The sequence below is a fragment of the Taurulus bubalis genome, assembly GCF_910589615.1.
Source record: "Taurulus bubalis genome assembly, chromosome: 17".
Taxonomy (NCBI): domain Eukaryota; kingdom Metazoa; phylum Chordata; class Actinopteri; order Perciformes; family Cottidae; genus Taurulus; species Taurulus bubalis.
Window position 1 is genome coordinate 14,068,096 of NC_136605.1, and position 16,300 is coordinate 14,084,395.

The window sequence follows — 16,300 nt, forward strand, 5'->3', positions numbered from 1 at the left end:
TCGTGACGGCGCCGATGTGTGCCGAGGGCGGTGCAGCGGGCGGCTGGGGGTCGAGGTGGAGAGAGGCTGCAGCGGTCCTCAAGAAATGTGCGCCAGCATTGTGGCCGCAGTTGCCATGACAGCAGCACGTTAAGCACCCTTTTCCAGAACAACAGAGGCGGCCATATTTTTAAATCAACACTGGAAGGGTGCTGCGACAGCCTCGACGGCCCTCTCTCTCTCCCTCTGTGCCCAAGTCCCCACTTTTAGTGTTTTGTTCGTTTTCTTATTTATTTTTTTATCGTCAGGTACTCCGTGGTGCTGCGGTCCCTTGACACATAATCAAAGACTTCCCTGTTTCAGGCTCCTGGCCAGAGTTTGTTGCTTTTGATTTTCAGTCATTGCGTGTATTTGTCAATCCCATAAACATTTTCAGAGCCTCTTGTGTCAGTCCAGAGGCGGGCATAGTCGAGTCCTCATCCCGGGAGGCAAACTTTGCCTGCAAACAGAAGTCCCACTATGGTGAAGAAGATGGAGAGGACGAACAGCACATACGAGGAGCCGACCACTGTGTTGTTGGGCAGCTTGTACGGCTGGCCTCCCACCTCGTTGATGTAGAAGCCTATGGGGAAGATGAGCGCCGCCATACAGAACAGGATCACTGGAAGTAAGGAGCGAGAGAGAAAATGTTAGTTTAAAATAGTACTTAAATATCTTATATGATTAGATTAGAAAACGTTATTAATCCCCAGGGGAAACTCATTTGTCACACAAATTCATACAGACAACAATGTACAAAGTTCAGTGCACAGCAGACAAGAAACACATAACAAGGAACAAACACCAGAAACATGTGAAACATGACTGACATCAGAAAGATGCTAAATAAAATTAAAAACACAGCTAAAGGTGTTCATTAAAAAAAAATCTAACTGCTGCTGGAACAAAAGACTTTCTGAACAGCTAATCACTTTTAAGCAATAGTTTTTCTCACATGTAAACCAAACTAACTTTACTAAATGTACACTTAAGGTGTAAAAATGGCACTCAAAAGGGTGAAACTCAATCATCATCGGAGCCTTTATTCTCCACACAAGGTGCGGAAATTAAAGCTTGCGCTCACTCAATTTAAGCAGAAAAATTGCTCAAATGGAATTACATTTTGGCAAGTTTCGTAGCGAGCATAGATCATAGAAAGTACCATGATCACTGTGACTCGGTCTCGCGCGTTTTCTAGGACGACGACAGAATCGGTCGAACACACTGTGACACACACGGTTCAGTCAAATGTCATTTATGTAATTAATGTCTCAAAATGGTTTTCAAAGATTACAAGTCGTAGATTATCCATTATTCTGCCTAGTTTGCAGCAACAGAATACCAAGCAACACATTTGAGTGCCAGTACATACATTTTTTTTTTTTTAACTAGACTGAAGAAATGACAGACGTATTGCTCATTTCACGACAATGTCTTCTTTAGAAGAGGATTGTGGATAACATTGAGTTTATATGGGTGTCCAGTAATTGTCCCGTATGACGCAAGACAACTTCATTTAAAATCCCAGACCTTTGTAACTACTTTAAGAACTAAAAATACAACCTTTGAAAAAAAAAAAAAAAAATGTTTTATGCAATGATATGTTGCATGGCTCTCTTCATATTTCGAGGCAGCATTTCTCCAGTCAAATGTGTTCCTGAGGATGCTTTGATTTCAGCTTTTAAGTTAGTAAAGTCAAGCTTTTGTGTGGCGTTAGGCAAATATTTGTGGGTAAAACCGGATCATAATCAAGTATTCTTGAGCTCAACACAGATTTGCATCATTTCCAACCCCACATGAATGCAGCCTTAGTTTCAGTAAATGTTTCCCCACGAACCATAAATAAGATTTTATAAAACAGCCTCAGGCTGATTAACACGGTTTAAAATATCTCTACATGCTTGAAGTTGCAAATCAGTGATCAGATTTCACACTTTCTTAACAGCCACATCTAGTTTTGTCGCTGCAACTTAGTAAAATCCTGAAATAGAAGTTGCTACATTTAAGAAAAGACAAAAATAAAGAGCGAGGAGGAAGACACAAGTATGCAGATGTTGTTGTGTCTTTCGACCGTCACCAGATGCTACATAAGAGCTTTAATTTACTGATGGAAAGTTATTACACATTACATTATTACAAATCTATTGTGCATCAAGGTCGTTTTTGTTTGTCACGAGGTGAAACTGATTTAGTGAAAGTGAAGTAGAGCTTAAAAGGAGCTCCACAAGCAACCAGCTTGTAAAAGCATCCTTTTTTGTATAAAACACATTTCAGAGCCTTGTTGTCTCCACTGATACAGACACTACTGGAGTCAGTTCACGAGTTCCAGCTGAACATTTTCGGTGGAGAGAGATATCGTCCGTTTTATTCCATTAATTCATCTTCCTTAATAATAAAATCGATATCATCCACAATGCAACACATTGGTCTGAGATTCAGGTGTTTATGCTCGCAGGTAATGCTGTCTAATTTTCTAACTTGTAGTCTTCATCCCCAACTAACGCTGACTCAAGTGACATCACTTGAGGAAATGTACCCGTCTTTAGGCAGCTCCCTCTGGAGCCACAAAAGTGTTTCTTTTCTCTTTTTAACATAACATACGAAGTATCAGGACCTGAAAACACACTTTGATGAGTAAAACCAATGGAGTTCCCCTCTAACCAGATTTTTTTAATTGGCTTATTAGAAGTACACGTGTGCATGACTTCACAGAGGAAAAGTAGCCCCTTAAAAAACAACGAGCACGTTGCGTTGATGTGCACAGCGTGTGCACAGCCAAGCATAGTGAAGCCATTACAGGGCCTTAAGTCGTGCTGTAAGGAAGAAGGCGCCTGTGATTGGGTAACAAAGTTGTTACTAATGAGGATATCTCCCTTTTTCCTTTGAATACGTTATTACTGACGCTTTAGGCCCAGCCTGGAGTCCACTTATGTAACACGGAGTGACGTTAAAACAGCAAAGCCAACTGTGTGACACTTGTGAATCGCAGATCAATGGCTGTGCAGAATTTGTGGAACAACTTCATGCACTTAAAAATAACTCTTTAATGTTGCATTCAAGAGGATGTTAAAAGGCCTTTCTCACTGGACTGATTGTCTGCCTTTGGTCCCCTCAACAGTGTGTAATCCGTGTCGTGACAGCACACGCAGCCATTTTTAGCTTTCACCTTTTCACTCTCTTTTCAATTAGCAGAGCTGTTCAGTACCTGAGGGATGACTTTTTGACGGTCTCAAAGATCTCACTGATGTTACAGTTTTGTAATGTCATGCAGCTAGAGGAATTTAGAGTAGTATTGGGATTTAAAAGACATTTTGTCAATAAGCCAATCAACAGCTCCAATACACCCAAAAGGTTAAATATCTAATTAGGAAATGGCGATATGAATCAAATAAACGGACAGGGATACTGTCCAGCAATAAATACCTGACAAATCAAAATGTTTTATTCAACCTTTAAATCAAGATGATGAAAGTATAAAAATAAAATACTGTCATCAGTCCTACTCATGTATTTCTTACACTAACCACAATACTCTAGTAACACCAGAGATACTTATGGGATGCCAATCGTGGTATAAACGGTATGTCATAAAATCACCCACTTCGTTATTTTATCTGAATACGATTAACTGGGATATTCATGATTCAACTTGCTTCACTAATAAACTGGTTTATAGTGTTATGGTCAACAAAATCTCTGACATGTAAAACATTAAATACTCAATAACATGTGTTGACAAACAATCCTTGCACCAATCAAAATCACGTTGTGCGGTCAAACATCCGCCAACACGCATAAATGAACAATATCTGGTAAAGCTGCATCACAAAGCACACAAACTAATATCTAAGTCTGCCATTTTGGGGGGAAGGTGGGGGGGGCTAAAGTGGAGCCAGAAATTCACAGCTCAGCATTATTCCTGCAAGCTTCACCAGAGAGTTAATTGAAGTGCACTTCACTGTCCGCTGCTTCTCTAAAGTGTTTGAACTGATGACACGTGGCGCCTTGCTCACCGTCCTCAAGAGGGAGTATCATCTTAGCCGATATGCCTAAGAGTTACTAATGCATGGAAGAGATATGACCCGAAACAATTAATCTATTGATTAATTAGTTAGACAGAAAATTGACCTTCAAATATTTTGATAAGGTTTTTCATGCAAACATATTAAAACCAGCTTCTCAATACTGAGGATTTGCTGTTTTTTCCTTTGTGTTAGATGATAAAAGGCATATTTTGCATGTTTATGTTTAAGGAAGCCAAAAATATTTTTCCCTCACAGTAACTAATTCGATTTTAGACAAAGTAAAGTATGAAAATGGGACCAGAATCAACAGATAGTATAATAAAGTGACTGTACAAGCAGTTTACACACTTAAAAAGGGGATTTAGTGTCAAGTCACTCTTTAAAAATAAAGTTTATGGCCCCACCATACAGGTATTTGGGGCTGTAGAGGGTGAGGAAAATATTTTTATTATGTAATTTCATCATTAATAACCACATTTTCTGAAGTTACTGTTAAGACTCAGATTTATCATAGCCCCACTATGAACCCACACACCTGGGGAAAACACTGCTGGTGTGTGTGTGTTGTGTGTTGTGTGGCGACACAGAGGTGGGTCTGTGCTGGTCATACAAAGCTGTCCATTCAGGTGCCGGAGGCCTGGAGCCAGTTACACCACAGCCTGCCCACCTTCTCTCAACCTTCACCTGGTTGACCCGACTGCGCCGCCCCCGGCTCCTTAATACAACCAGCTTCACTTTATTCTGCGTCTACTCCACGTCCATTTCTGTCTTTACGTTGGCTCTTGACCTGTGCAAACATGATTATTCACTCAACTCACCTTCTTTACTCAACTCTTCCCTGAGCCATTTCACTCACTTAACCTCTCACCCTCTCCTCCGGCCAGTGCGTGCGATCACAGCTACACGTTCAGCAACGTCCCTCTCCTACACTTCAAAACGGCTCTTGAAATACAAAAGGATCCCAGGAAGACTATCAGTCCCTAAAGTGTCAGCCAATGGGAGCTCTAAAACAAAATAAAAAGAGGGATAATTTACCATATTTTCTTTCCCTTTACCGACTCATCAACATATCAAACTCTCGGTTTTGCCTAAAATATAACATAAGTCCCCCCGGGCCTTACTTCCTGAAAGTGATCATCATCCTACTTTAATCCCCTTAAAAACAACAACAACGATATACCTCTTGTCTAACATGGACAACGGACGCTTAACGAGGGCACAACGGTGACAATTGCTTTCCGTTTCCATAGCAGCCGCTTTACGCCCGTCAAGTGTGATGGTTAAACAATGATTTAACGCCGTCCAATTTAGCCTGTGACACAGATTTGTGTTCACCGGACAGACAGACCAGTCTGTGGAGCGAGTGGTGATTCATCGGGAAGTGATTAGGGAGTCTTATAAAACCTAATTATGAATCAGCATTTAGCCTGGCAAAAAAAAAAAAAACTTGCAATGGGTGTTTGTTCAAATCTGCAGAACAAAAAGGCCAGTGTCCTGAAAAATGCACCCAGCTTTGAAACAATAATGCAGAGCATTGTCTTCACAGGATACTGCTCCATCTGTACGAGTGCGCTTGAGGCGGTCCTTTCCATTAACGAACCGACCAATCACGCTCTGCCCTTTCCACACAGCCTTAAGAAACCAGCCTGGCCACGCCGCACGAGGTGGATGCCGGGTTATTGTTGAATCTTACAGCAAAAACACTTGAGAAATGCTGCGGCACATAAGCCAGCTCCTCAGGTATCAAAAGGAGCTGCATTACTCAATAAATTAGCTTAAGGGGGCGAGCGCAGTTGTTAGGCATGCAAGAGAAACACTGCAAACGCAGCCAACCACACACACACACACACACACACACACACACACACACACACACACACACACACACACACACACACACACACACAGATTCTCACGTCACTCCCCAAAACATAAAACACACAAAAGGTCCTGTGTAAAGTCTTGGGTGTTTTTGACCCAATTCTCTAAAAATCTAAATTAACAATGCTTAACGGGGCTAATATGTGGGGTGGGGTGGGGGGGGGTTCACTTACTGCCAGTGAAGGCGATCCAGCGGGCATATTTGGTGGCTTCTCGGCGCCAGTGCGATGCCACGAGTAGTCCACAGGTGACGGTGAGGGAGATAATGCCCATGATGATGAAGAAAAGAGTGGTGACCCACTCCGGGGGCAGCCGAGGTGGAATACAGGTCCGGTCTCGTCCGTGGATGGTCTGGCATTGCCGGACTAGACCGACTGTAAGGGCACCTGTCGAGAAAGAGAGGAGTTGACCATTTTAATTAATCCATTAATTAATCATTTGCGGCACACAAAAATATTGATTACTATTGTTTAAAAGAAAAGAAAAAATGTATTATCAGTAAATGCAAACACAAGAGAAGCAGCTCTGTCTACACTGTATCCTGTTATCTATGCTCCATGGGGCAAATGTCAAAATATGGAGAGGCGGTCAAGCAGCCGAAGACATACTGCTTCCACGCTTCTTACATGTAGGCCAACTTTTAAGCATGCGCTCATAATCTCATAGACAAGCTTACATCTTTCAAGGTAACCTTATTAAAAAAAAAAGAATCAAAAAGAAGAAAACCAGCGAGTGGAAAAAGATCAAATAGGAGAAGAAAAAAAAGACCGACGGTCTCATGCTGAACAGTAAGGCCTTGATCAACCACAAGATTCAGGGAGGACGAGAAACGAGAGAAGCTCCTTTAATTTGTCACCAATTCCTCGCTGGCGCCCTTCTCTCTCTCCACACCGGTGGGCCCAATTACGCCAACGAGAGGCCAACATTTTTTCTTGCACCTTCACACTCTACAAGAGAAAGGGAGGATTACATCAATCCTGCCAATTACTGAATCTATCCCACGCAGGTATGTGAAAAGGACACTTAAGGACACGTAAGAAGCAATGATCACACAGACTAGCAGCTTTCAAAACCCAGTACCCATAATCATCTCCTCTCTCCATCTCTCGTCTTTGGCGATGATATTATGCACATTGACGGCTTGCTGTATCCATCATTGATCAGACGGGGAGTCGTGGTCTCATGCCTTCCTCTGAGTCATGAGCAGAGCTCTGCTAAAGTTAGAGTGTGAAGGCCAGAAACATGCTCCAGTGGTACAGCCACTCTGGAGGGACGTCATTCAATTAGAGCACGTCCTCGAGGGGAGTTTCTACCCGAGTAAGCAGAACAGCGTCCATCACTCAGGCCTCTGCTAATCACAAGCCTCAGCAAAAGAAAGGTGACGATAATTTATACGCTGTGAAGCGTTCATTCTAAAACTTAGAGGGGTTTTAGTACACTTGGGTGATGTAGTGGTTTTCCTGGATGGCAGAGGAGCTGCTATACCCTAATGCTTTGACACTTAGCATATGCTCACACATAACAGGACCCTGTGAGACTGTGTTCAGAGAGACAACAGCACTGCATGAAAAGTGCAGCACTTGAATTCATTTTCAATAAAGCCACTAGGTTGGTACACAAGGCTCCGGCAAAGAAAGCAGGTTCCTGCCACAAAATAAGATGTTGCAGTACCATAATGCATCGTCATTCACCAAAGCACCGCATACCTTTCCAGGAAATTACTTTGTAACATGAACGAGATAATTCTGAAGGTTACGTGCTTATTGTCTCACCAGATGTTAAAGACTTTGTCACCGTGGTATCTTTCCACGAGTTGTCAAATCCAGTTTGTGTCCTTTGCAAGGTAACAGCAAAGGACACATACTTCAAAAACCTTTAAAATCACTGATTTTAAAAAAAGTGACCTTCCTGGATCATAATTCATTCTCACGCGGGTACTTGGAGCTACTTTCCTCGACAAACACAGTTCCTTGCGTTTCTTTAACGCAGTGCTTTTTTCAGTCGGAAGGCTCAGTCCTAAAATGGCTCTAGCTATAAATAACTTGAGTCATAAGTACATTTTAAATAAATTCTAGAAAACAGATAAACACATTTTCACCTTAAGGTGGCATGTGGAGTTTGCGTGTGAACAAACAAAAGTTATGTATGCATTCAGTGTTACTCAGCCAAACTGATTGTGTGTATCCTTGACTTTAATCCCTCCACATATTTGGGGCATAATCTAATAAAAGCAAAAACAAATTGTGAGTGGTTAACACTTTCTACTGACCACAAAATAACCCATTCACTGAAAATGCAATTCTTTGTGGGCAACATTATAAAGTTCAACAGTGGCTCAGCAGGTGGGTGGAGGCGAGCATAAGACAAGCATGCAAGCTGGAATTTCAGAAGGTCAAGCATGTTACTTGCTCCCCCTGGCACCCGAATCTCCATATTTCATAACTCGTCTACTATAGCCCTTTCGCGATTTACACAATGAATATATGATGCTGCTGATAACCATATTGAGTCTAAAGCACTTTAATACAAACAGAAAGTGTGTGTGAGAAGAATGCTTTTATTGCCCCGGGGGTGTGGTGGGTTCTGCAGCCGGTCCAGAGGAAATCCTGTCCCCTTTGTAACACCCGGGGAAAGAACTGCTTTTACAGTCACAACACACACACAAACAATTCAAATGATTCAAGAGAAATTCCTTGGGAGTCTGTTGACGTTAAAGTATGCTAAATAAGGAACTGCAGACTTTATGTCAACTGTTACAGGCATTAAAACCCACCTAAATCCTACACAGAGACGCACACTTCATCACAGTCAAGGAAAAAATACATAAGTATGTTCTCAGTCTTAAATTATTTCTATGGCAATTCAATTATCGCCGAGCAGAACACTTATGCAATAACAGTGAAGTAAAGTGTGAAGGGAAAAATAGATGGAGGTCATGGCTTGTGACAAAAATGGCCCCTGGCTGTTGGGTAACGGCTGACTCAACAGCCTAGCCCTGAAGTCGGCACAGAGTAACCTCGAGCAAATGAGGTACAGGGGGTGAGCGAAGTAAAGAAAGCAGCGACTGGTGCTGGGAATAGGGTAACATTAAGTAAAAAGTTGCAGTTAATGGCTCCGGTTTATGGCCATTTCCCCTGGATCCTCTGGCCTCCTGCTGTTTCACTAGCTCTCTGTGGAATTCCTGCCTTACAAGAGGCAGGCACGCTATGCTACGACAGACACAGGTAAACAAGTCAACAGCCAGGCGCGTACGCAGAAAGTTCTGGTTAATGTCTGACTGATAGTCAAACAGCAACAGTCTGTTCATGATAAGTACTTCTCATTCATACGCGGGAGACTTCACTTCAGCTGACACAAATACAAACGTTTACTGTGCAAGAATATACATGAGGATAAATAGTTTGATATTTTAGGTAGTATGTTTATTTGACTAGAGATCATAGACAGTATATTTGTATACATATTCACTGTGACGTCAACCATTTGGTTACGGTTTTAAAGCCTTGAATTTTGGCATTTTGGCTGTCGCCATCTTGGTTATTTTGCCACCAGGTTTTTAATACGAAAGGGTGGAGCTAAGTACAATCAAATGCTGAATTATTATAAACAATTGAGGTGACCAAAATGTTACAATGAACTTTCATAAACTGGTTAAAGTAGTAAGACGTAAACTAGGACAACTCACAGACCGAGAACACTGCGGTAGCGACTTGTCAATCACCCCATGTAGCCACGCCCTAAAGCATACATTGCTTCATCATCTGTTTTATGGGACCATACTTTACTAAATGAACATCAAACTGTGTTGAAAAAGACTTGAAACTAACGATTGAGACCATAAACTCAAAATCTTACAACATTTACCGAGTAGGGATGCAGGAATAACATTTTTCCCAGACTAAGAACAAGTACAAGTGCATTTGAGTATTTGTCAAGACTGAGTATTGATATGAGCACTTAATAATACCATTACAGTTCTAACAATGATTTCCAAATCTTTTATTTTTAATCAGATGATAAGGGAAGATTAAAGTAGTTGTATGAGTCCATGACAATGCAAGCACCATTGTGGCTGCTAACTCTCCTGGACGGGTTGACTAGAGTCTGTTTTTATGGATTCAACCTGCTTATGCATCGGGTTATTGTTGCAGCTGGGCGACTAATGAGCCTCCACTGGCGAGAGGTTAACTTCACGTTGTAATACTAGTATCGGGTGAGGTTTTATTGGAGTAGTTTTATGAGTACATGAACACAGTACCGGACCGGATGCTGGTATCGGTATTGATGCATCCCTCGTACTGAGGCAACAAATTAAGCAAGAAGTAGGTTCCTTCTCTCATAGACTTCTATACAATCAGATTTCTTTTTGCAACCAGAGGAGCCGCCCCCCATGATGGCCATTAAAGAGAATGGCCATCACTTTTCAGACCCAGAAGTTGCCGCCTGGTGCCAACCAGGGAAAACAGCTAGCCTGGCTCTCCCTAAAAGGAACTAAATCCCCAACCAGGACCTCAAAAGCTTGTCAATTAAAACATTATATCTGGTTTGATTAATTTGGATGACAAAGTGGATGAGATAGTTGTTTTACCGCAGAGTGGTGGAACATTACAACACTATATTTTCCCATTACGCAACCAAAGTATACAAATTACAATTTGCCGTTTTAGGGGGTTATTTGCCTGCCGAGATTATTTTTCCTAAATTGGCATGAACCACCCTACTCTGCCTCTGATTGGCTATTCTTACGCTGGCCAATCCCACGCCAACCCCAACCAAAGCCGACATATTAAGCAGAGAGATCATAGACAGTCTGTGAGAACGGAGTTGCAGTTTGCAGTCTGGTAGCATCACTATAAAAATAAGAAAAAAACACTGAATAATATTTCTATTGGCAGATTGTTTAACATTGGTGGCAATGTGCACAAACGTGAGATTTGACCTACAAGTTAACTAAAGCAAGAAAAAGAAGAAGCTTGAACTCATCTGTTGCACAGGCATTAATTGATAATTAAATGGGAGGCGGCCAGTGTGACCATATGCTGAGCCTGCCAGAAACGGTCAAAATGGATTCTTTTTAGTAAACAAACTAATCTGTTTTTGTTAGAAAATAAATGGGCCAATTCTCCATTCTGGGGCCTTGCATATTTTCACACCCCCACCGGTAAGCCTGCAGTGAGATTTGTGCTCACAATGACCAAAATGCTCCTCTCACCATGTCTCGGTCCAAATGAGAGGAAATGAGGTCTGTGTCTGCACATCTTCAGCATGATGATGCTGTCATTAGTGGAGTATAGGGGGGTGGTGGGTGCTGCTGCTGTTTTAGAAGCTCTGGAGGGATGAGTCAAACAGGCCTCTGAACTGTGGTGGGCGGCATTACAGGCAAGCTAAAGCTGCCAACAGCTGAGTCTTCTGCCGCTGCTGCTGCTGGAGGCTTTTACAGCGCCCACTTGCATTGCAGAGCCACTGGAGCAAAGCTGATGTGTACGCTCCAAACTTACATTAAAAAAAACACGGTAGACAAACCCACAAGAGTATTGTATTCTCTGAACCTCAGCGCTAAATGATGAATCTAGTCTAGTCTAATCTACAACCCCCAACTATGTGAAAGCAAAATAAGTAATTCTGCAGCAGATGAAATGCTTCCACCACAACAGGCAATGAAAGTAATATCCGCTTCAATTATTTTAACACATGGGCCACTTGCAGGGAGTGAGTTTTAGGCTCACAATCAACACTCTAGTGCACATTTCAAAATTACAATTTTCTTAACAGTCATGTTTGCATCTGCAGTGCTGTTTTTTTTTTTTTTTGTCCTTTCCCGTTTGTGGCACAGGCTGGACTGAACTGCAGGTCTGAACTGCTGACTGCATCTCTGCAACTAGACGATATTGGTTTGGCCTGGTTTCAGTTGCTTTGCGTCAATGACACTGTGTGTTCTTGTGCTTTGAAAAGGGATACCTAAGATAACACAATTTAATATTCTCCAACTTTATTCATTTTAGATGTCAGAAAAATCTACAGTAGCAGTGCGCACCAATCCAATTTTTACCTGAGTTACTAAAAGTATTTTTCGGGCATTTTGTAAATTTATTGTTTTTGATATGCTGTGACTAATATCTAACTACAACCAGCTTGACGAGTTTCTTTGACTACAATGCTTACGTTTTGAGCAAAATGAATACTCTGGGACTGACACCAGCTGTAATGTAGCTCCCTAATACTTAGTGGAAAAATAAATGTCTGTTTATTATCACATAAGTGATACTGAACAGCATTCACTTCAGGGTAATAAACATCTTCTGCTGTGAGGGGAAATCTCTTTGGTGTGGCGATTATTCATAATCAATGATGAAAAATGGTAGAGATGCATTGTCATTATTCAAAAACGCTCACTTGAAAAGAGAAACAGTGTGACATTTTTCTATCAAAATTATCAGCTTGTAATCTCCAGCAACAGCAGCCTTGTTTATTTCATTCAGCAGCTCACTGCATACACTAAAACCCTTCGCAAAGTAAAATCAGGGTAATGCTAAGTTGGAATAGTACTTGTTAGTAGTTCATATACGTAAACGTTAACTGGCCAATGACCTAGGTTGCGTTTCCATGCCCAAGTCTTACGGTTTGTTTACTTCAAAAAACAAAAAAGCTTTGCTCAAACCAGCAGAGTCAGCTTTTAGTGACGCTAAATGCCCAGGAGGACATGTCTGTTTCTCCGCGCTCTGAGCACAAAGACGACTCTTTGGACTATTGAGGTCCAAAGAGGGCAGGTTGTGAAGTACCGAGTCCCTCTGACAAGACAACAACACAGCTGGGTCAGCTGATGGAGATAACACAATGTGGGGAGTCAGCAGGGGCTCCTACTTCATTACAACTACAAGCAATTCTCTAGTCTGCGTAACGGTGTAGAAGACCAAACAGTTCAACTCTGAAATAACACAATTGCAAACACTGCAAGAAATGTCTCTCTTAATCCTGTTTAGCGTCATGTCACCTGTAACAGAGGACTCACACAAAAGACTGTTTAACAGAGAGCCAAAAAGAAACTGTAAAATTATGTAATAGGCCATCTTAAAAGAGAAGGCAGGTCAAAAAAGGAACCACGGTTGCAAGAAATGTCAAACCTTTTTCTAAATAGGTTTGTCGTTATGCCTACTGATGTACCCAAGGAACACACTGTTTTGGTTTAGTGAATGTGTCATGGAAAGATCATTTAACCATGTATAAAAGATACAAAATGGTACAATCGCATCAAAGCAAGAAGAATGTTTTTAAGCATACATACATATATATATATTTTCTTTCACTTAATTATTTCTGCTTACATCATATGCTTGTTATATTTTCTATTATCTTGTAATATGCTTGTTATATTTTCTATTATCTTGTAATGACAAGATCAATTCTCTTTAAATGTGCTTTTAAAATTAATTTATTTTGCGTCAATGCTTTTGATGTTTTATGTGAGGTGCTTAAACTACTTAATTGAAATGTGAAATATAAATAAACTTCATTATAATGAATCATAAATAATTAATTTACTATTCATTTGATGATTTGGTTAAAGAAAAGTGGTACCACAATAACTAACCACACCTGTGTGAGGGCACACTCAACCCATAAAGATATAACATCTTTAAACACTCAAAGCTCTGTCTCAAATAACTTTAACAGATAATGCTGAATTTCTAGTTAATGTGCAGCTATATAATAACAATCTGCATTTATTTGAACCTTGACTAGATAATCTAAATAAACTATTATAAACAGATTTGCTACTCACGCCAAACCAAGATGGACTGATACTGTAACCGTCGGCCCAATGTGAAAATGTACACAAACTCTCATTTACAAGCAAACTAACTGCCTTTCTAGACCAAAGCACATGACATAATATTTACTGGATTAAAAACCTGTATTAGTGTACGATCATAATATAATCCAAAACAGCGACTGGTACATTCTCAAAATGATGAGAGAAAAAAATGTGACAGAGTTCTAGTCCATCGCCTACGTCGCTCATAAAATCATAAAAGAGAAGTTACATCACAATCATCAAAGAGGGCCATGAAAGAAAAGTACTCCCGCTGAGTGGAAGTGAGAACAGTGACAGCAAGGTGGAAGTCAGTTGCTGTTTGAAACCCCCTCTACAACACCCTCACTCAGCACAATGCAGTTTAAATGGAGCAAAGTATCACCTTTCTGTCTGCAGGTAGTGAGAAATTACCCACAAACCTTTGGCTGTAGTACACAAACTTCACATGGGAACTCTTCAATACAAGCCAATAAAGATGGTGGCTTCATTTTATTTGCATCCTATTATTACTATTTTTTTGTACAGATAGCGTATTCTGTAGAGCTAACACAGCCTGGGTGTGCGTTGGTGGATGATGGACCCTCCCTGACCCAGTTACTAAGCTGTCATCCTGCTGAGGGAACAAAGAGGAGCAGCTGTCTATCAATAGCCCGAATGTGTTCTCGGGACTGACACAAATAAAGCGAGGACTGGCAGCACGTGCTTCTGTCCAAAATCAGCAGGGACCCCACAAATGAGCACCTGCCTTGAATCCTCAAGTGAGCGCTGATTGGATTGATCATATGGAGGTCACTTCAAATGTCAAGGCACCAGAGAAATACAGGAGCGGAATAACTTTTAGTGCTGAAATGATAAGCCGATGAATCAATCAGTCAGTCGATAGAAAAAAAGGCTGCAACTAATGATTAATCTGTTGCTCTTTTTTTCTCCTTCATTCATCAACTATTAGTCTATGCCATTTCCTGAGAATACATTGTCAAATAATTTCCTGTTTTACCAGGGTTCAAAACTCAAAATAGTTTGGCAAATAAAACCTAGAAAAGCAGCAAATCATCCATCGAAGCAGCTATTACAAGCAAGAGTTTGGCATGTTAGGCTTGATGAATTCATTAGTCGATCAATCACTTATCTGCAGTGAATTTCCTGATACTTGATTAATACAAATTTCAGCAAAAGGTCAAACGTTCTCTGGTTTCGGCTGCTTTACCTTTTTAAAATATCACTGCAAATTAAATATGTTTTGTTTACAGTGGTGATGAGAAGACACCACCAAGAAACTCTGACGGTCCTTTTCACTACTTTCTAACCTTTTTATAGACTAAAGAATACAACTAATAATTAGTTGTTCCTGCTGATCAACAAGGTATAACATTGTAATTATTGGTCTTATATTTCAAGTAAGCACAGAACAAACTGCTGTGGCGGACAAAAGATGCTGCTGCAGATGAAACCCTCCCCACAATGGAGCACATCTTTGTTGTGGAGATTACCTGATGGCCCATGCGGTATGATGAACACTGGGACAAAAACAAAATCACTCAACATATTACAGTAGTTCTGAATCGTTTACCTGCTGATTCGCCCGTGTTGATCCAGTCTGGGTTTGCAATGCTGGCTATTGCAAAGATATCTGCAGCCAGAAACAGGCACCCTGAAATGATCGTTAGTTTATCCATCCCGCCGGCTGATGAAGCGGCGGGATGACGTGGGAAAATGTGGCGGTCGTCGTCCAAAGTGTGACCCCGAGTGTGGCAAAAGCCGCAAGGCGGTCTTGTTTCAGTCTCACCTCGCCCCCTTCAACAGGAGCCCGCTGTTGTGGTTCTGCTGTGCATTTTGCAGCGACGTTAGCTCCTTCGCGTCAAGCAAGCGAGAGCCTCCAGCTACAAACGACTCAAACACGAAGCGCAAAAGCATCACATCTCAAACGCTCCCCCCCACCCACCACCACCCCTCCCAACTCGTGGTCCCGGCAAGGTAAACCAACAGCTCACTCGGCTCCGGGGCCCCTGGACCGCTCGTGTCGTCTTTCGGATCCGTGTTTAGCAGCAGCAGCATCGGGCACAGCTGCGGCTAGCGGACAGGCTAGCTAGCTAGTTCCAAGATTCGAGCTCGGTGTGCCGAGCTGCGGCCCAGAGGCTGCTCGACGGCCGAGACCGCAACATGTCACAATGTCACACAATGCGGAGGAGGAGGAGGAAGCCGAGCCAGTTCCCCTCACTTCGTAGTGTCCGTGTTCTCTAGGAGGAGGTCTAACGTTAGCCGTCGGGAGAACGAGAACCCATCACTGTTCTCCTTCTCCGCTGGAATAGCATCTGGTACTTTCTGTCCGTTAGCTTCACTTCTTCTTCGTCTGCTTCTTCTTCTTCTGCTGCTGTTTCTTCTTCTTCTTCGGGCGAACGGTATTTAAATCCCACAGAGACGTCACAAGTCCCGATGCGGACTCTAAAGCGGTAACGTTATTGTTGTGCTTGCCACCCGTTAGCTCAGCCTCCCTTTCTGCCAAATGACATCAGGCGAACACCCCCACGCAGCGAGACACACACTTACTCGCACACACACACTC

At 41.8% G+C, this 16,300-nt stretch overlaps 1 protein-coding gene across 1 annotated transcript; it reads right to left on the reverse strand.

Annotated features, from left to right (window-relative positions):
- Positions 1-455: 455 nt before the first annotated feature.
- Positions 456-15,413, reverse strand: mosmoa (modulator of smoothened a; the record flags this gene model as incomplete). Its single annotated transcript, XM_079233681.1, has 3 exons — positions 456-640; positions 6,098-6,310; positions 15,308-15,413. The coding sequence occupies 3 exons, from the start codon at positions 15,411-15,413 to the stop codon at positions 456-458; spliced, it is 504 nt and encodes a 167-aa protein (XP_079089807.1).
- Between the last annotated feature and the right edge of the window lie 887 nt (positions 15,414-16,300).